Genomic DNA, 23,174 nt, shown 5'->3' on the forward strand with positions numbered 1-23,174 from the left:
ATCGATACAATATCGCAGGGTCACTCAGCCAGGACACAAATGCTCTCTCCGCTTATCTTTCAGTGGAGACTTACATTAAATGAATTTAAGATGGCGGCCACAATCTTCCATCTGAACAATGACCTGACCTTTCAGTCTTCGTTGAGGACAATCTATTCCATTTCCAGCCAGTTGTCACTTACTTAGGAGTCAACCTGGACTGTTGTCTAACATACCAGTCCCCTCTAGAACGCTTAAAGAAAAAGATGACCCCCCCCACTGTGATGCAGAGGCAAATGTTTTAAAGACCTCAGTACTAGTGGTGGTATTCCTTCTCATGGACTATTTTGCAGCAGTTTGGGGCAGGAGTTTGCTCATGTTACCTGAAATTGGGCCAGCTCGTTAGCTTAGGGAGGACTAATGACCCACTAGAGTTTGGCAGAAAGCAGCACTTTTATTATACTGATAGCTAAGCTCAAAAGAAAGGAGGGGGCCACACTCACACTTGCATACTCATGCTCACAGGAGACAGGCATGGCACTGGAGATGTCAGGATCCTTCAAGGTAAGTGTCCCACAGTGCAGCGATGGGTGGGGCGATGAAGGTCATTCTTCCCAAGGCACGATGGAATGCAATGTGGCGAAGTACTGGCCAGGCGGTCTGGGCGAAGGGCGTTCACGGGAGGTACAATCTTATGAGTGCACTGCCGAGCACATGGCCTCTTCCCCTTTTAAGGACCCGCTCCTCATGGCCTGCGACTAGAGATGACTTGGCCACGTCTGGTTGGTCACACTCCACCCAGGCAGTGTCCATGCATTGAGTGTATGATCGCTGCTTAATCAGAGTCCCAGACACCTTGTCTACCTGGGAGCTCTTCTGATCTTCCAGCTGCTCAAGCAACCCATTCATTCAACAAGCATTCCAGGAGGGAGGGGGAGGGGGAAAGCCACTTCACAATATTCAAAGAGGGAGAGGAGACAAAGGGCGGGGAAGGTGTTACAGCCTTTTGAATATAAAGGTTATACAGAGCATACAGATCACTGCTGCTCCTACAACAACTCATGCATCTTGTTGATTCAGAGCTGAATACAGCTACCTGTATCATTAGTGATCGACTTAGCCACACATTAACGTCTAACTGATATGTGCTGGCTCATATAGCTTCCCCAAACTTCAATGAGATGCCATCACCTTTAAAAATGCACAGAGGGCTGCACACAAAGCTGACAATGGTTTCAATAGGTGTAAATAAGCAACATACCTCGCCACAACCAACTTTGTAACATCCTTTTGTGGTGGCCATTCCTACATTGATGTTCAGTGCTGCATATCAGAGCTGACAGCTATATCCTTGCAGAGTAGCAGCAACTAAGGGATAGAGAGACAGGCATACTGATGAACTTCTGAAGTCCTAACTTACACCCACCTGTTTGCAATCTGGGATGCAGATCCTGGTTTAACAGGCTGCTGACTGGAACAGCGAGTGTGGCTGCCACAATGCAAAAATTTTGGCTTAGCCCAATCTTCACAGTGTGACTGAGGGGCAGCAAAGCAGACAGTCAAACACGTGGTGGAAGAGCGAACAATGAAAAGATTAGAGGGTGAACTGCAATACCTCCTAGAGGATGCAGCACTTAGATGGCTCAACGATTTAGATATTGATTTGTGCTAAATATGAAAGAAGACTTGAAGAGACAAGGGATCCAGGCGTATCCATACCTGGACAATTTGGCTCATTTGAGGAACATCAGATGAATGACTCCATTCACCTGATCCTACATCTTTCAACACGCTGGGCCTCAGGATCAACAAAGAAAAGTTGTTACTGCTTAAGGACAGTGCTAGATTCCACAGCAGCAAGGGCCTGTCTGCCATGAAACAGGTTCAACACCACAGTAGATCTCATCAACCAGCTACAAGCTCACTTTCAAACATGAGTTTACCTCAGACTTCTGGGTTGTATGGCCTCTTTTACGTATGTCGCACAGCATGACAGACTTCATCTGTGCTCCATGCAAGGATTGCTGAAATCTGTGTATCTCCCAAACAGACATCTCACAAAAATAAAGGTCCCCTGAGAAGTCCTTGCATCCCGAGAATGGTGGAAGACACCCTCTACAGGTAAGCAAAGGGTTATCATTTTCTCCTTACCTAATTAGTGGAGCTGCATGGGTGTGGCTCCACTAATTAGGTGCCTGGACCCTAGAGAGGAGGACCCACATGTAAGCTGGTGGTGTGGGGGGAATTGACAGTAGTGGGGGGGGGCAGTGGGGTGAGGAGATTGGTGCGTGAAGGGCTTTAGCGGCTGGGGAGCTCGGCTGACCCCCTCCCCTGGCCAGGTCGCCGCAGCCAGGGAGAGATGCGCCTCTTCTCTCCCAGCCCCGGCTGGGCTGCGGTGGTTGGGAAGAGGTGCCTCTGGGAGACAATGGAGAACAAAGTAGTGAGCTCACAGTGGCTGGCAGTTGTATTCTGCATAAGCTGGTGTCTCTGTTGCTCGAATGTTTAGCCCCAAGTACAGTGACAGTAATCAAGTCTGAAGGTGACAAGCACATGGATTATTGGGGCTAGATCTCCAAGAAAGTAGGAGTAGAGGATTTTAGCAGCTGAAGGTGGAAGAAGGTGGTGTTGTATTCGTATGGTTCTGGTTTTTTGTTTTTGTTTTTTTGCCACAGACCATTTTATGGTTATAGGGGACCCCCCCCGGCCACTGACACTGCCTGGTTATTTAGGGGATGGTGGGTGTCTCCCAGACAAACTAACTCTCCCAGTGCTAATGGGAGTACTTGATCTTCACTGGTGTTCACCAGTGACCAGGGGCACACCACAGCTTTCAAATGTTTCCAAGGGCTTCCAGCACTTTACTGTGCAGGAGTTAGGGCCAACTCTTGTTCAGCCCTCTCCCCAAACAAATTTTAAAACTTAATGGAAATCACTTGTCTAGATTGCAGACAAGTGATCTCCATTAAGGTTTAGAATTTGTTTGGGGAAAGGTATTAGAAACCATTAAGGCCAGATCTTTGCTATCTGCTATAGTTCTCAGAGTGGCAGCTGTGTTAGTCTGTATCAGCAAAAACAACGAGGAGTCCTTGTGGCACCTTAGAGACTAACAAATTTATTTGGGCATAAGCTTCTGATGAAGTGGGTTCTAGTCCACAAAAGCTTACGCTCAAATAATTTTGTTTGTCTCTAAGCTGCCACAAGGACTCCTCCTTGTTTATGTTATAGTTCTGGCTTTTCAGAGTACTCCCATTGACTCATAAGTAGCAAGCACTAGGTTTGGTGCTAGGTGTTTTGTAGGATAAAGACTTTATTTGCAAGCTCTTTGAAGCAGAGATCTGTCTGCAAACTCCGCAGCCATTTGTCAATGTGCTCTGTTTACTTAAGGGGCTTGTAAAAACTTAATGAGCCTACTCTGAGTTTTTAAATTGGTGACACAAACAATGTGAAACCAGAAGTTTAACTTTGTCTGTTTCTACAGGGTTCTGTTGTACTTGTACAGTGTGGGTCCTAAACACTCATTTAAAATACACAGAACCAACCACTTGATGTTTTACTTCCCTTCATATTTTCAGTGTTGCCACTTGTTTGTTTGTGGCTTTGTTTTCTGTCTGTGTTGCTTTATTACTTATTTTTACTGTTCTATGTGTGTGAAGTATTAATCAAATTAAGAATTGACATCCCATAGAAATTGCGTAAGCCTGAGTGAATGCCTTTTACTCTCCTTTCCAGTATCAGAAAATATTGTATTAATATTTGCGATGAGAGCATGACAATTTCCATAGAATCATAGAATGAGGGGGGATTTGATAGCTGCTTTCAACTACCTGAAAGGGGGTTCCAAAGAGGATGGCTCTAGACTGTTCTCAATGGTAGCAGATGACAGAACGAGGAGTAATGGTCTCAAGTTGCAGTGGGGGAGGTTTAGATTGGATATTAGGAAAAACTTTTTCACTAAGAGGGTGGTGAAACACTGGAATGCGTTACCTAGGGAGGTGGTAGAATCTCCTTCCTTAGAGGTTTTTAAGGTCAGGCTTGACAAAGCCCTGGCTGGGATGATTTAACTGGGAATTGGTCCTGCTTCGAGCAGGGGGTTGGACTAGATGACCTTCTGGGGTCCCTTCCAACCCTGATATTCTATGATTCTATTTTGGAAGGGACCTCAGGAGGTCATCTAGTCCAAGCCCCTGCTCAAAGCAGGACCAATCCCCAACTAAATCATCTGAGCCAGGGCTTTGTCAAGCCTGACCTTAAAAACTTCTAAGGAAGGAGATTCCACCACCTCTCTAGGAAATGCATTCCAGTGCTTCACCACCCTCCTGATGAAAAAGTTTTTCCTAATATCCAACCTAAACCTTCCCCACTACAACTTGGGACCATTACTCCTTGTTCTGTCATCAGCTAACACTGAGAACAGTCTAGATCCATCCTCTTTGGAACCCCCTTTCAGGTAGTTGAAAGCAGCTATCAAATCCCGCTCATTCTTCTCTTCTGCAGACTAAACAATCCCAGTTCCCTCATCCTCTCCTCATAAGTCATGTGTTCCAGTCCCCTAATCTTTTTGTTGTCCTCCACTGGACGCTTTCCAATTTTTCCACATCCTTCTTGTAGTGTGGGTGTGGGGCCCAAAACTGGACACAGTACTCCAGATGAGGCCTCACCAATGTTGAATAGAGGGGAACGATCACTTTCCTCGATCTGTTGGCAATGCCCCTACTTATACAGCCCAAAATGCCATTGGCCTTCTTGGCAAAAAGGGCACGCTGTTGACTCATATCCAGCTTCTCGTCCACTGTAACCCCTAGGTCCTTTTCTGCCGAACTTCTTCCTAGCCATTCGGTCCCTAGTCTGTAGCGGTGCATGGGATTCTTCCGTCCTAAGTGCAGAACTCTGCACTTGTCCTTGTTGAACCTCATCAGATTTCTTTTGGTCCAATCCTCTAATTTGACCTCTAATTTGTCAAGGTCCCTCTGGATCCTATATCTACCCTCCAGCATATCTACCTCTCCTCCCAGTTTAGTGTCATCTGCAAACTTGCTGAGGGTGCAATCCACGCCATCCTCCAGATCATCAATGAAGATATTGAACAAAACTGTCCCCAGGACTGACCCTTGGGGCACTCCACTTGATACTGGCTGCCAACTAGACATGGAGCCATTGATCACTACCCGTTGAGCTCAACAATCTAGCCAGCTTTCTATCCACCTTATAGTCCATTCATCCAGCCCATACTTCTTTAATCTGCTGGCAAGAATACTGTGGGAGACCGTGTCAAAAGCTTTGCTAAAGTCAGGAATAACATGTCTACTGCTTTCCCCTCATCCACAGAGCCAGTTATCTCATCATAGAAGGCAATTAGATTAGTCAGGCATGACTTGCCCTTGGTGAATCCATGCTGACTGTTCCCGATCACTTTCCTCTCCTCTAAGTGCTTCAGAATTGATTCCTTGAGGACCTGCTCCATAATTTTTCCAGGGACTGAGGTGGGGCTGACTGGCCTGTAGTTCCCCGGGTCCTCCTTCTTCCCTTTTTTAAAGATGGGCACTACATTAGCCTTTTTCCAATCATCCGGGACTTCCCCAGATCGCCATGAGTTTTCAAAGATAAGGGCCAATGGCTCTGCAATCACAACCGCCAACTCCTTTAGCACTCTCGGATGCAGCGCATCTGGCCCTATGGACTTGTGCTCGTCCAGCTTTTCTGAATAGTCCTGAACCACTTCTTTCTCCACAGAGGACTGGTCACCTCCTCCCCATGCTGTGCTGCTCCCCATGTTTAGCATATTAAAGCCGAGCTGTGTATGCAGGTAATATTCATGCAAGAGGGATAGTTCTGTGAACTGCAAAAGTCTGTAGCATGCTGGTGTTTTGGCAGATGCTTCATTTTTTGAGAGCAGCTTTCCCTGAAAAGTTATGGTCTACGGTAGGAGTAGGTTATTAAATTGGGCCTCTGGTGCATATTTTTAATGCTTTCACTTAATGGCCATGTCTTTGTTTTATTTATATAGCAGTTTTCAGTATGCTACATTTTGGTGTGTTTACTAGCTTGAGTTGTTAGAAAGGATGATAAAATACATGTACTTCAAGGGCAGTGTTAATTTTCTTTTTATCTGATTTCATATTAAATAAACATCTTAAGCAATGCACCTTATTAATTATCCTTTGTTTTAATATTCCTTTCTTCTTCTTCCATACCTATGAACTTTAAAAAAAATTTTTTTTTAATCTAGGGGTCTTTTTTGTACTGGTGGTGCACGTCTACCCATTACCTTGACATTGGTGCTGCACATAACAAAATTCATTCCACACATGGATGAAAAAATTAGAGGGAACATTGGCTGGCCAGGGGCCAGTGGGGCTTGAGCCAGCTCTGCATGGTGGGATCCGTGGAGGGAGTGTTACCTCCAACCCCGACTCACCCCAGCAGGCGACCCAGCCTGTGTGGGTTGCAGGTGGGAGGGGAACAAAAATTATAACTCAAAGGTAGGGGGCTCAGCTCAAAAAGTTTGAAAGCAGCTCAGGGTGCAGGGAGGGGATACCTAAGGGCTGTGTGCAGGCAGGGGGCTAGCTCAGGGTGCAGGGAGGGGGTAGCGAGAGGCTGTGTGAGGGCAGAGGGGTAGCTTAGGGTGCAGGGAGGGGGGTAGCTAGGGGCTGTGTGTGGGGATGGGGGTAGCTAGGGGCTGTGTGCCGGGAGGGCTCCCCTGTGGTCCCTGTTCCCTGAGGGCTCAGCCAGCCATGGAGCCAGGTTCCCAACCCGTGGCTCTTACTGGCTGCCTGAACAAAGGGGACGGGGTGCTGAGGAGTAGCTTCAACCCCCTGCACCAGCAGGAGACAAGGGAACGCCACGGCACCAGCCAGAGCAGCAACTGTCCTGCACTGCCCGGCTCTGGCTTCCCACCTCCGACCTGACCAGGGGGCGAGGAGAGAAGGAAGTGGAGTGGGGTGCGTGGAGCTGCCCCGGGACTGCTCTGCTCTTGCAGTGTAGTTTCCAGGGTGGGGGCAACACCCCTGTGTCTCCCAACTCTGCCCATGGGCTCAGGGCTTCTACCTCTTTGGGGGTGGAGAGACCATCTCTTGAGCCAGCTGAAGACAAAATGGAGAGGCTTCCAGGGCCTTTTATATTCTCTCTCTTGTGGGCAGAAACCCCTTTGTTCTCCTGTGCAGAATCACAGCAACAAGATGAGGCTGTAGCCACCTGGGCAAGTCCCACATCTATGAATGATTCAGCTTTTTGCAGGCTGACGCCATTGTTTACATGTTAGTTTGAACATTCCCAGGAAAGCTCAGATGCAGATTGGCATCTCTCAAAGTCCATTGCTAGTTAAGTACTCCCAATTACTTGAATAACCCCTTTCACACTATGTTGACTAAATCTGCCTTATGTGCTTCCTACAGCAAACACTTTAAATACAAGAATAGAGCCAATGCTCATAACTTCAGATATAAAAGTGATACATGCATACAAATAAGAAGAATATATTCAGTAGATCATAACTTTTGCAAAGATATGTTACATAGCATAGCTAGCATACAATATATTCCAGTTATGTCATATTTACACTCATAAGCATATTTCTGTAAAGCATTATGGGGTGCAGTGTCACACTATACACTTCAAAACAGTTCTGTAAGGCCCCAGACTTTCCCTAGAAGGGAAGCAAGCATTTTACAGACAGCGGTTGCACAAGGTAATATCTGCCCTAGCTGAGAAGAGAATGCAGGTATCTAATATGACAAACCAAAGTCTCAGCCATTTACTTACACTGTTTCTCAAAAAGAAACTGGAAAAACTATGCACGCTATATATGCTGCCTGTAAAATAGGTCTCCTCTTGCTTACATAACCCAATGTTTCAGTGTTTGTGTAACCCACACACCTGGTTACTTTGCATTTTGCATCCCCTCTAATGGCTGGTTAAAGAGAACAGCCGCCACTGCTTCTGCAAGCTAATGTAATGAGTCCTTTAGCTCAAGCAGTAGAGGCTTATGCTATAGTGGTAAAGGCGTAATCCTACCGTTGACCTATATGTGAGAAGTTGTTACAGTTGCACATGATAAAATGGGTTTTTCTTTAAAAATGAAGAAAAACCTAGAAAGTTACATATAAATTCCACTTGCATCCGACGAAGTGGGTATTCACCCACGAAAGCTTATACTCCAATACGTCTGTTAGTCTATAATGTGCCACAGGGCCCTTTGCCAATTATATTGAGAACTTTTAAAAATTGCAAAAGTCAAATACTCAGTAGTTAAAAATACTAGAATTAAGGTTTCCCATCCAATCCTAAATTTACACCCTTTGTATCTGTTATATAATCTTTAATTATTTGATAGTCCCCCACTGTGATGTCTATAAGGAGATAGCTTTCAGGTCTGAGTCACAGCCATGAACGATATAGAGAAACTAGTCACCTATGGTTATGGCAATACAAATTATCAACATGGGTTGAGACTGTTAATTGTTATAAAAACGTATTCATTGACTATTTGAAAAAAACACATTGATTAAGTTCTGCTTTTAAGAACCGGATTGGTTTTTAGTGTCCTAAAAACCCAAGAGGCTGGTCGGTGCTCACCTTGATTACTCTCAAGCCTCCCCAGGAAAGGGGGTGAAGGGACTTGGGGGGATATTTTGGGGAAACAGGAACTCCAAGTGGTCCTTTTCCTAAATCTTTGTCTAACTTACTTGGTGGGGGCAGCGATACCGTTCCAAGGACAAGGAAGAATTTGTGCTTTGGGGAAGTTTTTAAACTAAGCTGATGGAGATAAGCTTAGGGGGTCTTTCATGTGGGTCCCCACATCTGTACCCTAGAGCTCAGAGTGGGGAGGGAACCCTGACAGAGGTGGGTTAACTTCTGCAGAGGTGACCTCTTCACTAACTGCTGCAGCATTGCCCTGTAAGTGTAGCCAAGCCCTTAAAGTTCTTCCACAGACTTCAAAGCAGTTCTTAAATACTTGCTGCCCCTTTGCAGCCCAGCCAGATCAGCACCCAGTACAAGATGAACCTGACTTCTTCACAACTGCAGGCCAAAGGGCACTGCTAGTGACAAGCAAATATCTGAATGCGTCCCATGAAGTGAGCCATAGCTCACGAAACCTTAGGCTCAAATAAAAGGAGTACTTGTGGCACCTTAGAGACTAACCAATTTATTTGAGCATGAGCTTTTGTGAGCTACAGCTCACTTCATCGGATGCATACCGTGGAAACTGCAGCAGACTTTATATACACACAGAGATCATGAAACAATACCTCCTCCCACCCCACTGTCCTGCTGGTAATAGCTTATCTAAAGTGATCATCAAGTTGGGCCATTTCCAGCACAAATCCAGGTTTTCTCACCCTCCACCCCCCCACACAAATTCACTCTCCTGCTGGTGATAGCCCATCCAAAGTGACAACTCTCTACACAATGTGCATGATAATCAAGTTGGGCCATTTCCTGCACAAATCCAGGTTCTCTCACCCCCTCACCCCCCTCCCAAAAACCACACACACAAACTCACTATCCTGCTGGTAATAGCTCATCCAAAGCGACCACTCTCCCTACAATGTGCATGATAATCAAGGTGGGCCATTTCCAGCACAAATCCAGGTTTTCTCAATTTTCCCACCTTGATTATCATGCACATTGTAGGGAGAGTGGTCGCTTTGGATGAGCTATTACCAGCAGGATAGTGAGTTTGTGTGTGTGGTTTTTGGGAGGGGGGTGAGAGAACCTGGATTTGTGCAGGAAATGGCCCAACTTGATTATCATGCACATTGTGTAGAGAGTTGTCACTTTGGATGGGCTATCACCAGCAGGAGAGTGAATTTGTGTGGGGGGGTGGAGGGTGAGAAAATCTGGATTTGTGCTGGAAATGGCCCAACTTGATGATCACTTTAGATAAGCTATTACCAGCAGGACAGTGGGGTGGGAGGAGGTATTGTTTCATGATCTCTGTGTGTATATAAAGTCTGCTGCAGTTTCCACGGTATGCATCCGATGAAGTGAGCTGTAACTCACGAAAGCTCATGCTCAAATAAATTGGTTAGTCTCTAAGGTGCCACAAGGACTCCTTTTCTTTTTGTGAATACAGACTAACACGGCTGTTACTCTGAAACCTGTCACTAGGCTCAAATGAATGGGTTGGTCTCTAAGGCGCCACAAGTCCTCCTGTTCTTTCTGCGAATACAGACTAACACGGCAGCTCCTCTGAAGCAAATATCTGTTCGATATCCTCATCAATGATTGAGATAATGGCATAGAGAGTGCACACACAAAGTTTGTGGATGAGACCAAGCTGGGAGGATTGCAAGTGTTTTGGAGGATAGGATTAAAATACAAAATGATCTGGACAAACGGGAGAAATGGTTTGAAGTACACAGGACGCCATTCAATCCAGACAAATGCGAAGTACTCCACTTCGGAAGCTGCTCGCAGACAGACTGGGCGTGCCTGCCTGGGACAGGGGGCTGTGGGAAGGGACCTGGGGGGGTCATAGTGGCTCTCCAGCTAAACAGGAGTCAATCGGGCCCGGCTGTTGCCAAGGAGGCGCCCGTGACCCCGGGCCGCGTTAGCCGGCGTTTTGTTAGCAAGCCCGAGGCGCAAGTCTCCCGCGCGGACTAGGCCCCAGCGGCGCCCGGCTCCCCGCTGCAGGAAGGAGGTGGCGGAACTGGAGAAACCCAGCGAAGGGCAACGCAGGAGCGGGCAGCCCTGGAGACCCGACCGGCGGGCGAGGCTGGGGCCCGGGTGCGCTCAGCCGGGGGAACCGCCTGAGCAGGGCCAGGCCGCCCGGCCGCGAGGAGCGGGGCGCTAGCGCCTCCTCGGTGAGCCCGGAGCGCCGGGCGGGGAAAGGCCCCTCGGGGCGGCCTCGCCGGACCCCGGGCGGCCCCGCCCAGCTCTGGAGGCCGCCCGGCTCGCGGGGGCGGGGCGGGGCGGGGCCCGGCTCGCCTCCCTTTGTTTGGCCCGGCAGCGGGGGGCCGCAGCTGCCGCGTTAAATCCCGCAGCTCTGCGCGGCAGGTCTGGCCGTTTCCTCCAATTGGCCGGAGGGAATACCGGTGTCCCGCCTCCCACCTCTCATAGGTTTCGAACGGTGCTCGTCTGACGCCCAATATGCTGATTGGCGAATGCCGGGATCCCTGGAAGCAGTTCCGGGAAACCCCGCGTGTTGCCGGGGTCGCGCCGCCGTCCATGAGGAGAGAGGAAGTGCGCGGGCGCCATTTGCAGTCGCTGCTCAGGCCTCAGCCGCGCCGCGCAGGCCGCGCTCCGGTGAGTGCCGGGGGGAGGCCGCCGCCGCGCGGGGGGAGAGCCGGGCTGCCGCGCTCTGAGGCGGCGAGTCCGCGGCCGGGCCTGCGCCCCGCATGGGGAGCCCGGCGCGGTAGCGAGGCCCGGCGCGAGAGGAGGCGGGCCCAGGGCGACCGGGGCCTTGTGGAAGGCGGGGGCCGCAGGCCGCGCTCGCAGAGGCGCCTCCGGGCGCCTGGCCGGGAAGGGGGCGGCTGGGGAGGCCAGCCGCGCACGCGGCGTCGGCTTCGCTGGCGGGGCGCGGGGCCCGCCGTGGCGGGAGGGCGGCCGCTTCCCGGCGGCGTGGGGGGGCGGGGGGCGCTTTGCGTGGGGTCGGGCCTGGCGGCGCGGGTGGCGGGAGACTGGCCCGCTCCGCTCCACCACGTGGACTGGCTGCCGCCTGCGGGCGCCGAGAGGCGGGCGCTGGCTCCTGCTCCGTGCGAGGCTTCGCGCCGGCCGCGTTGCGTTCCAGCCGCTGTGGGCGAGGCGCAGCTGGCTCCCGGCGCAGCCCGGGCCGCTCGGGGAAGCTGCCTGCAGGCAGAGCCCCGTGGCTGCTGGCCCCGGGAGACCCCTGCCCTGCCCCGTGTGCGTGGGTTGGCTAGGAAACCTCTTGCCTAAATGCGGATTGATCTGTATTGCCATGAGGGTGGCGACGAGGACACATCTGTTCTCTGTAAAACCACCCGTAGGAAGTATTCTGCTAGTGTGGGTTTTAGTAAGCTAAATTTCACATTAAACCTATTTAAAATAATTCAAGTTACCACTTACCTATTTCCTTCTAGATGGTAAATCTTAGTGTGAGAGAGAGCTAAAATTCTCTAGGACCTGATCACTATGAAACTGCATTTTCTTTTGTAAACTTTACCAAACTTCTGTTCAGTACAATTTTGAATAAAAATACAGGGTTTTAAAGTGGATTTAGTTACTGTATGTTAGTGGCCTGGTTATCCATTACTCTGTGAATGTAGCCAGTTACCCTACTTGGCGTATGGTTCAACATAGGTTTATTTAGAGGAAGTTGCTTAGACTTTTCTTTGTATCTTTTTTTGTCTTCTCTCCCACTACTGAGCAAGAAGATTCCAGCAGCTTTGATACTTTTGTGCTGTGGAGAGCATTGTGAGGGCCACATAAACATTTTGGAGTCCTATTTGTGATGTATTACAGAACAATTACTGGTGTCATACACAGTATATTTTGTAGGAGTAAAAACGCTTCTGTAATTTTGAACTACAGTGCTTTTTTAATCCTTTCTGTGAAGTGACTGGCTTTTCTGTGTAAATTATAGGGTTTGCAGACTAGCAAAAATTCTACTTAACCTTTTTATTCTAAAAGCTGTGTTTCCTAAGAGTATTTAACATCCCTACTCAAGTGTCTGTCTAGGTAGTTATGATGTGAATCACAGTAATACTGGATTTATTCTGGCAGTATCACTGTGTGGTAGGTAAATGATTATTACCTCTGTTTTACAGATCGAGAACTGAAGTGTCCTTTTGGAAGATAAATTCATGGATGTTAGGGCATGTCTTCACTGCAGAGTTAATTTGAGTGATAACTCAAGTATTGTCCCTAACTTTAGTCCCATCCACACCCAAACCCTTAACTTGGTGTGCTCCTGTTTGTAACTTGAGTTGGCTGACCCTTTTGTGGGATGGAGTTGGGGGTTAGCACAATTTGTCAGCTGCTAGTACAATCACCGAAGCCTGATATATACTAGGAAATTAGGTCGGTATAACTGTCGCTCAGAGGTGTAAAAAAGTCCATACCCCTGAGCAATGTGATTAAACTGACCTAACCCCCAGTGCAAGGTCACTGGTAGAAACCCTCCAATTGACATAAGTAGTGTCTTGCAACTGGAGAGGTGTTAGGCTAATTTGACAGGGAGTTGACTCAAATGTAGATAATGTAATATGAGTTAATTCTGCAGTGAAGTTACAGCCTTCGGCATTCATACCATGATGACAGGTATTCATCTATATAGATACTCTTGAGCATAGCCTCTCAACCTGGGGTTGTAATGACCTCCCTCTAGATGTGGGGGGAGGTGTCCCTATGCTTTCCCATATCATGAGGTCATTTTATGGGAAAGGTTAAGAATAGCTGGTCTGGAGGGGTGGATGTGTTAAATACTCACTGTAACAATTGTGTTTACTGTACTAGAAGTTAGACTTTAGGACCTTGGTAATCTGCAAAGCTCTTAATTTGCATGAAGGCAGTAACTTCAGAGCAAAAATGTAGTCCTGTAGCTTGTTCACTACTTTTACGCTAATTAATGTTTTGTAGTATATCTTATATAATTGAAACTGTCATAAATAACTACTCATTTGTATCACAAGTATTGCTTAAGGCAGTGGTTTTCAACCTTATTTTCATTTTGTGGACCCCCTACATTTCAGTTGAAGGTGTTGACCCATTTGGAAATCTTAGACATAATCTGCGGGCCCCTTGGGTCCTGGACCAAGGTTGAAAACCACTGACTTAAGGTAAACTGATGCATTATAGTTAGGTTTTTTTTGGTGTGTGTGGAACTTGCAAAACTTTCTTCTGGATTGCCAGTCGGAAGTGTGGGCTAGTGAGGTTCTTCAGTAATTCAAGTCACTGTTCAACTTCCATTATAAACCCTTGCATTCCCTCACATCTTTCTTAAATTCTTCTTTTGGATTTGAACTGTCCATGAGCTTAGAAAGAACAGGAGTACTTGTGGCACCTTAGAGACTAACAAATTTATTAGAGCATAAGCTTTTGTGGGCTACAGCCCACTTCATCAGATGCATAGAATGGAACATATAGTAAGAAAATATATATAATACACATACATACAGAGAAGGTGGAAGTTGCCATACAAACTGTAAGAGGTTAATTAATTAAGATGAGCTATTATCAGCAGGAGGAAAAAATCTTTTGTAGTGAGAATCAGGATGGCCCATTTAGACAGTTGACAAGAAGGTGTGAGGATACTTAACATGGGGTAATAGATTCAATATGTGTAATGACCCAGCCACTGAGTGGCTGGATCATTACACATATTGAATCTATTCACATATTGAATCTATTTCTCCTGCTGATAATAGCTCATCTTAATTAATTAGCCTCTTACCTTCTCTGTATGTGAATATATTATATATATCTTCTTACTACATGTTCCATTCTATGCATCCGATGAAGTGGGCTGTAGCCCACAAAAGCTTATGTTCTAATAAATTTGTTAGTCTGTATCCGCAAAAAGAACAGGAGTGTTTGTGGCACCTTAGAGATTAACACGGCTGCTACTCTGAAACATGATCTTAGACTGAAGGTAACTTTTTTTTGGGTGAAGGGAGGGATAAATCTGTTCTGCTGTGCTTCAGTAAAGCTACTGGGGTAGCACATAATTTTTCAGTTTCAGAAAAACCCTTTTTTGATACATTGAACATTTTGAAGTTCAGCCATTTTGATTTATCAATGTAATGTTTTTAAACCTCCAGTGAGGCACTAGTTGTCTAGTAGGTGGTGATGGCGGGGGGTGGGGAGATTAAAGTAAGTAATTTAGGGCAGGTCTACATTATGAGGCTAAATCAACCTAAATTATGCAACTCCAGCTTTGTGAATAACATAGCTGGAATCGACGTATCTTAGATCGACTTACTGTGGTGTCTACACCATGCTGGGTCGATGGGAGTTTCTCCCGTCGACTTACCTTATGCTTCTCATCCTGGTGGAGAACCAGAATCGACAGGACAGTGATCGGCAGTTGATTTAGTGGGTCTTCCCTAGACTCAATAAATCGATCCCTGGATTGAGCGCCACAGCATCGGTCCACCAGTAAGTGGAGACAAGCCCTTTGAAATGGCTTTGGTGCAGGCTCAGTGTAGAATATCCATAAGGTTTTTAGTTATGCCTGCTGTACTTTAAAGTTGATTATGTACAGCTTTGCTGCTTCATGGTAGCATAACTGTTGTAGCAAGCTGAATAGCAGTCCGGAACAAGTCCATGTTCTCAGCAGCTGTATCATCTTGTAGTGGGATTTATACTAAAAGAGAACTATTTTGGTGGGGAAAGTGCAGGTTTGACTACTTGAATTACTTGCGCATAACTCCTCCCCCACATCAGGTAACTAAATAACACCCAGAGTTCCAACTTTGCATGTGGCTAGACCTCAATGAGGATTAATTACTTTGACTTTGAGATATGGGTGGGCAAGTAACTCAACAAAAATTATACAGTGCTGTTGTTAGTTGCACAGTTGGCAGTGCCAATATGGAGTCTTTTACGTAAAACACCATTCTGCAACTTCAAAATGGTGCAGTTAGGTAATGGCCTGGACACCAATATGGATTCTACACAAAACATCCACACTTACAATCTGCAGTTGCTCCCAAACTTTATATACTGCTGCTTGCTTAATAGGCACATCTTTATACGTATGCACATCCTGAAGTCCACCTGTCTTTGCACATTCTACATATTTCACGCATAGCAAAGTAAATGATCCTTCTGGAAGTGTATCTATAATCTTTGCATACATCTGGGTTAAAGAATCTCCCTGTCCTCCCGAAACTTGGGTTGTACAATTTCTGTATGTGTACCTAATCAGGTTTATATGTGCATTTTGTGCTTTCACGTATGGCTCAAACTACCAACCAGCCATGTCATGGGCATGATCCATGTGCAAACTCCAACATCTCTACTCCTTTTTCAAACTTGCTTCACTTCAAAGTTCTTTTCTAGTCTGAATAATGAAAGTAAACATGTTACCTTCTTAATCAACTGATCTTATAGCATATTCAAGTAACTTTCTTTGGTGACAAAAATTGAACTGGTGTTTACTTCTGGTGTCTTTGCATAGCTGACACAGCTAAGAGGAAGAGAGCTGGATTACCTTCCTCTTTGTGCATCAGTATGACTCTTGAATTCCAGTTATACCTGTGCAGCCCCATTGAAGGCAATGGGGTCATAAGGGGTGTTGCAGGGGATATGATTTGGCTTGTGTGTTGGTGAAGCAAGGAGGAAAAATCACCATTTAACACTCAGATTCTGATCTGAGTTTGCAAAACTAGCTGATGGGGGGGAAAAAAAATCTCTGCTTGTGATTGGAATGGTGTGCATGTTCATCTGGAAATCACTGAGACACATTACTCCTACCGTAATACCTTCATGTTTCAGAGTAGAACCACACTTAAAGAAGAGTTTGCAGTTAGACACATGACAGGAAATGCATAGTTAAGGATGAATAATCTTAACTTAGCTGGTTTGTGCACATGCATTACAGTAGCCCTAAATTATGTGATCTCATACTAATTCTCAAGTTCTTTTTACAAAGATAAACATGTATAGCATGAAGAATACACTTGACTTACATGAAGTGAAGTAAAATAGGCTTAAAATTCATACTAAAAGTGCATTCTGCATTGGAGTAATACTGTAGCAAAAACTTACTGGATTGTACACTCCTATATAAATACTAAGCTGACAGTGACACTAAATATTTTGTACCATTAGGTTACAAAAGTAATACTTCATAGCTTATGAGAAGCTTTAGCTGTGGAACTGCAAATTCATTAAGTTTGCAGCTAAAAGTGTACAACCAATAATTCTCAGCACAAGTTTTAGGTAAGCTTGAGAACATGACTAAAGTCTTAACATCTTCCATCAGGAGAGAGTTGAATACTGTGTGAAAATGACATTTGAAGTGTTAATCCAGCTTTAAAAAAAGCCTCTTAAAGGGACATCAATTTAAACTACTCACTTAGGAACATTTTTACTGTTAGAGGTAAAACAATTACTGTAGTTGAGGCTATTTGTCTATTTCACTTTTTTACTTTGTGTAATCAGTTTCACACTTTCCCTGTATTTTCTTGTGCAAAACCCTACAAGTGAGAGAAAGTAAAGTAAAATGATTGTCAAGCTACAAAAACTGGCAAAGGAGTTGGGGTGATGGGGGAGAAGAGACAAGACTCAAAGGCTGATATGGTACCTGAAACAATTTTTTAAAACTATTTCAAGGTATGGGGGGGGGGGTGGCTTCTAAAGATACCTAAGGAGCAAATTTCTAGCCTTAATTTAGCATTTATTGACTTTTATGTAATTCACTGCACAAACTTAACATTGCAGTAATGTTTTGGGATTTAATATAATGTGAGTTTGGTGAATATTGTGTGTAGAGGTGAATAAGCATGGTTCTGTTGACATGTTTTGTACAGTAATACTGTCACTTTAAATCAGAGTGGATAAACAACTGTTTTAAAAAACCAGAAATCTGATTTTTTTAATTTAAATCAGATTTTTTTATGAAATGCTTTTAGAGGGAAAAAAACCTATCTAAAGAGAGTTTTAATTAAGACACATTATAGCTCATCATGGAATAGGGATTATAAATTCTAATTCTATAGTATGAGACAATATATTCATGAAATTTTTAAGAAACATTTTGTAAATGAGCTCCAGTAGTTCATGGATTTAGGGACCCAATCTTATAGGTTTCCAGGGGCTTCTGTATAGATTATTTAGGTTAATCTTTCTATCTACCCAATGGGACTCGGTCTAGAAGATAAAATCAGAGATGCTTAGTTGTGCAGTTCTCAAACTGTGGATTTGTGTCTCCAGAGATAACATGCTTGTTAATAGCAAAAATAATAATGGCATAATAGCAAAGTTAATAGCAACTTCTAAGTGCATACATGTATATCATGCAGCTGCAGAAGTTGGCTTTGTTATATAGCTTGCATGAGGGACTGTCACTTGAGTCTTGTCCCCTCCCAGTCACCACAGTTCTCTCAATCCATTGCAGAATCTCTTGTCTGTCTAATAAGAATGATTTGGCTCAAGCCAGCAAATTTGCCCTGGTGCATTTTCAGAGCAGTGCATAGGCTTTAGTTTAGAAGCTTTGGATATGTTGCTTGTCTGTCTTGGGTGAAGTTATTTAAGAGATTTGTTCTGTGGTAGCTGACTAGATATCTTGAGGCTTAAACATTAGAAAAGGTTTATTCTTGAACCATCTTCAAATCATGTATTCCAGTACATATTGCATTGCTCCTGTCATGTTGCATATGTCTGTGTAGTTACCGTTCCATCACTGATACATGCATCATCAACTTTTCTTTCATGTCTTATAAGGCCCAGCACTATTTGCATCTCTGCTGATCTTATACAGTTGACAATCCTAATTAAGTAGTTGGTTGCAATCTCAGCCATGAAAGCTGAGGTGAAAACATCTATTGGCCGGCTAATAGAGAAATTGAGACAAATTGTACAGTGAATTAGGCAAAGCCCATTAGAGTGGTCTAAGACAGTAGCTGTGCCTCTTTGAATGTACATCCTTGCGATCTCTATTGATTGTTGCATCAAGTCTTTTACTTACGAGAAATTCAGGATGCTGCAGTCATGGCTGCGTTTGAAACTAGTAAAATTCAAAATACCTTGTGCTACAATTTGCAGAATCTAAAACATTCTACCTGAAGTGGTTTTTCACTTTCAGATTTGTACCACTATGGATTGAAATTGGTAATATGTCGTAGTATGGCACTTTCCATGTTTGAGTTCTGAAGCATGCTGAGCAAAAGAGTATGGCCTCTCATGTAACATTAAGTTGGGTTTGAAAGAAGGCATGACAGCAAGCCAGGAAACTATGTGAAAGTTGGCAAACGTATTGACATTGATATGTTAAGATACCCTGCATAAGAAATAATCATTTTAAGATTAGAGGAATGGGAGATGAAAATAGCAGTAGTTTTGATGTGGCTTATGGTTCACCAATTGAAGGGTGTTATGTAATACACCAGTACACTCCAGCTGCTATGGTAACCAGATACCTTACTGACAATCAAAGTTGAGTTTAGATCTGATGTACATGAAGTACTTTAAAAATGTAAATTCTTCCATGTACATGTTCCACAATGTTACAGAACTGTACTTATTGAAACTTAAATCAGCTGCATCCCAAAAGCATTAAATACGATTTTGATACAGGTCGTTTGCAGCATGTATACCAATTAGTTTAGATAAATCATGCATTGTCCTACAAACTAGTTATTTCTGGCTTAATGTAATATAGCTCCTGAATTTTTTCCAGCAGCATAATAAAATGGCTAATCAGGTGAATGGTAATGCGGTACAGTTAAAAGAAGAGGAAGAACCAATGGATACTTCCAGTGTAACTCACACAGAACACTACAAGACACTGATAGAGGCAGGCCTCCCACAGAAGGTGGCAGAGAGACTTGATGAAATATTTCAGACAGGTATAATATACATTTCTTGTTTCTGATTGGTTATGAAAGTGAGGGCATACCATTTTCAAATTTTATAGATTAAGGTTTAAAAATTCTCACTGTGTTTGATCTGTGTAGCTCTGAATGTATTGCTACTTTCACTTCCCTGAAGGCAAATTGGGTTTGACACTGACTCTTTTTAATTATTGGAATCATCCTTAGTGTTGAATGACATCCTAGTTCCTTCAGGAGACAGTGCATCAGTTTGTCTTAGACTTTCACAAGTAAAGATGTATGTTCCAGCATACTAAACTGCACATTTTTCTTAATCCAAATAGTCATCACTTCGCTTTTACTTTTCTACTGTCAACTCCTCACAGTGACTCTTAGAACACTTAAGGGCTGAGTAGATGGCTCAGTAGGGAAAGCAACTAGCTTGTCTTGACTGGGACAACATTTGAACTCCAGTCTGCCTATGGATTTTATGTTCTGTCTAGTTCCAGCTGAACAGTTGAATCCATGTCAGTCATTACACTGAAGTTTTCACTCTAACTGCATTTTAACACAGTCCAGGAGTAAGCTATTCAGCAAATTGAATAATATAGTCTCTGGAAATCCTAGCAAGAACGGGTCCCTTTGCAGGAAGAGGGGTTTTTTTTTTTTTTTTTTTTTTGGAGGATAATTTCCCTCCATTATTTTGGTCTTATAAATGGAAACTTCCTCTTCCTCTTTAGAGTGTTCTTTGAACAGATTTAGAGACATAAATGGAACTGCTTCATGCACTTACCTGAATATCTCAGTGACAGGATGCCAGTTTCTCCTTTTAAACAGTCTAAAAATTCCACAAACCAAGTGAAGGCAGTTCAAAATAATACCTTATCCATCTTCAGTATGTTGATATTCTGGCTTGTGTGGGCGATCTCTTTTGGAAGTCAGTCCAGTGAGTTTCTACCAGCTTTTATTTGCTTAGAGATGCCTTTCTCTAAGTGTGGGTTATGATAATATCCACATCATGGCTTGAGGATAGATGTAAATGGCTGGGCAAGGGACTTGTAGGACTCGAGTCTAGAAGGTGTTGCAATTGTGTTGTGAGGAGTTCTCAAGTAAGAGTATTTTAACCCAGAAATTGACTAGCTAGTATGACTTCATTGCATGGGTAACTTTTGAAAACACATTTGTTCAAATTTCCTTAATGCCAACTGAAGATGTTCTACACTATGCAGGGTTTTATCAGCTCTATTAGTTTCTTTTGATGCCACAGCCAAATTTGGGGATGTACTTTGGGATTTTTTTTAATCTGCTCAGTCTTTTCACTTGTGAATGATACAGGTGCCTTCCAATATGCAGGATCATTTCTGAAATGCAGTCTTTGTGCTCTGTACTATTGTGTTTTTGAACTCCAGTGGAGATTAAGGAGTGTGCAGTAATTTAAATTCCAGAATGTTCAGTGTTGTGAGGAGTTCTCTATGTGGATTCACACTGAAGTCTGTTAAATATCAGCAGGTTTCTTGGAAAATGTAATCTTTGTCTGTAACTGGCAGCACTCCACAGCTTCCATAAAACCACTGATATTCCAAAGAGAGGAAAAACTTCCAAATAATTTGAAAATAACATGCGATTCAGAACTGGTCCACTGTCTTTGGGTCTGTACCTGTACAGCTGCTAATAGTGTACTTGGGGTACATAGCAGGGCTCGAAATGTCTTTCTGGATACTAAAAACTGTGGGTGGGTCAAAATGTTTTTTGTACTTTCCCAAGTGGAAAATCCACTGTAATCTCCACTCTTCCCACCTACTTCAAGAAGTCAACAAATTGTTCTATCTCTAATGCTTTTTGAGGTGAGGCGGGAGGTGGCTATAAGTGGCTCAGGTCCTCAGTCAGTTGGCTCCCTTTTCATTATGGATAGGGTACAGGCAAGTGAGTAAGATATAGGCAATGCTTCCCTGTCAGTGTATTTTAGAATGGCTCCATTCAAAGAAAGGAAACTTAAAGCTTTGGGTTCACAGATCTGTTGGAAATATGAGCCAGAGTTTTAATTATTTCAAACCCTGGTATGTAGCATTGTTTTTTTGCAGCAGATTGGATTTCCAAAGCTTCTGAAACTATTACTCTTGGTTTAATATTGCACTTAGTTTACTGTAGTGCCTAGGTATATACATTTTAATTTCTTAACTTTTTCATTCGTATACCCATATCCTTTCATATACTTGTGTAGGAGTATGTAGTTAATATTAAATAATGCATAATTCTATTTACTAATATGCAGTATAACTGTTGCTTGTTTTAAAAGCAAATAGCTTAGTTGTTAGCCATCTTGCTTTTGTATAATTAAACAGAAATCTGTAACTTTTCTATCTTTAACTTTTTAGGGTTGGTAGCTTATGTCGATCTTGATGAGAGAGCAATTGATGCTCTTAGGGAATTTAATGAAGAAGGCGCCCTCTCTGTATTACAGCAGTTTAAAGAAAGTGACCTGTCGCATGTACAGGTAAGGTGAGAGCTCCAGAAGTGTGAGCAGATAAGTGTAATGGTGTTTTGGCACTTCTGAGTTCCCGTAAAGCAAATACTTGATGTTGCAGTGTTCTAATGTTTCAAACCCAAATTGGAAGTTTGGCATATATCTTTGATATTTGTATTTTGAGTGCAAGGCAAAAGCCTCTAATGCTGGAATGAGCACTATATATTGAGTGAATGTGTGACCTGTTAGTGCTAGCTGGAGCCTTATTGTCTTTAGCAATCATCAGTTTGTTCTGATAATTTACATCAGCTGGGATGTTCTTAAGGATTCCTTTGGCATTTTGGTTATTACATTAACATGACACATTGGCTTTTGTGATGTGTAAGATCCAGTGGCTTTAGATGGCTTTTTATAATACGCTTCAATTGAATTACTTTATAAATTGTGTCTACAGAACAAAAGTGCATTTTTATGTGGAGTTATGAAGACCTACAGGCAGAGAGAGAAACAAGGAAGCAAAGTACAAGAGTCAACAAAGGGACCAGATGAAGCAAAGATTAAGGTAATGTATTTAGATACAAAAATTAAGCTGTAATGGAGGAGCAGGTATATTTGTCTCTAGAAAGAGACTGGGTAAATATGAGTGTGCTCATAAATCCTCCTCAATACACTGAAGTAGCATACAACACTGTTTGGAAGCTTTCCACTCTGATACGGTCAGGAAATGCACATTAGACAAATACTTAAGAGGCATGCTTCCACTAGTAAGCTAGCAGGTGTTTTAAATTAAATACTTGATTTGAAACTTTGGTTGCTGTACGTATGTAAATTTGAATGACTAGACTGAGGCCTGTCTGAAGAGAGCATGCCTGAGTGACTTTTTTCCATCAGATTTTGTGGTAATATAGATATTTTTTTTGGAAACTTGGAAATAAACATAGCACACATCTTAAGCAACTATTATGAATAGGGGTCTACTTAAATTGTGGAAAAATCACACTTTTTGCAGGTTGAGCAGGACGTAAAGCGCAAATTTTGTGGATATGTTCATACAGTTGTAAGTTCTATGCCACCTTTACTTCTGCGCTGCTGCTGATGGCGGCACCACCTTCAGAGCTGGGCAGTGGGAGAGTGGCAGCTGCTGGCAGAAGTAAGGGTGGTATGCAATATGCAACTATATTTGTTGTGCAAAAGTCAGCATGGTTTCTGTAAAGAGAGATCATGTCTTACTAATCTATTAGAGTTCTTCGAGGGGGTCAACAAACATGTGGACAAGAGGGATCCAGTGGACATAGTGT

General features: G+C 43.8%; 1 protein-coding gene across 4 annotated transcripts in view; it reads left to right on the forward strand.

Moving 5' to 3' along the window:
* Window positions 1–11,065: 11,065 nt before the first annotated feature.
* The window catches only part of HNRNPR (heterogeneous nuclear ribonucleoprotein R), a gene marked incomplete at its 5' end in the record, with an annotated part of 49,565 nt that continues 37,456 nt past the window's right edge, over window positions 11,066–23,174 (forward strand). The window contains 4 exons of one of the 4 annotated variants that reach the window (XM_084652427.1): window positions 11,068–11,223; window positions 19,283–19,448; window positions 21,788–21,906; window positions 22,331–22,438. In XM_084652427.1, coding sequence (XP_084508553.1) covers window positions 11,068–11,223; window positions 19,283–19,448; window positions 21,788–21,906; window positions 22,331–22,438 — 549 coding nt within the window. Of the gene's footprint in view, window positions 11,224–19,279; window positions 19,449–21,787; window positions 21,907–22,330; window positions 22,439–23,174 lie in introns of all 4 variants that reach the window. The other 3 variants (XM_084652424.1, XM_084652425.1, XM_084652426.1) reach the window with 3 other exon arrangements.

The sequence above is a fragment of the Lepidochelys olivacea genome (assembly GCF_965140295.1).
Source record: "Lepidochelys olivacea isolate rLepOli2 genome assembly, chromosome: 19".
Classification (NCBI taxonomy): Eukaryota; Metazoa; Chordata; order Testudines; family Cheloniidae; genus Lepidochelys; species Lepidochelys olivacea.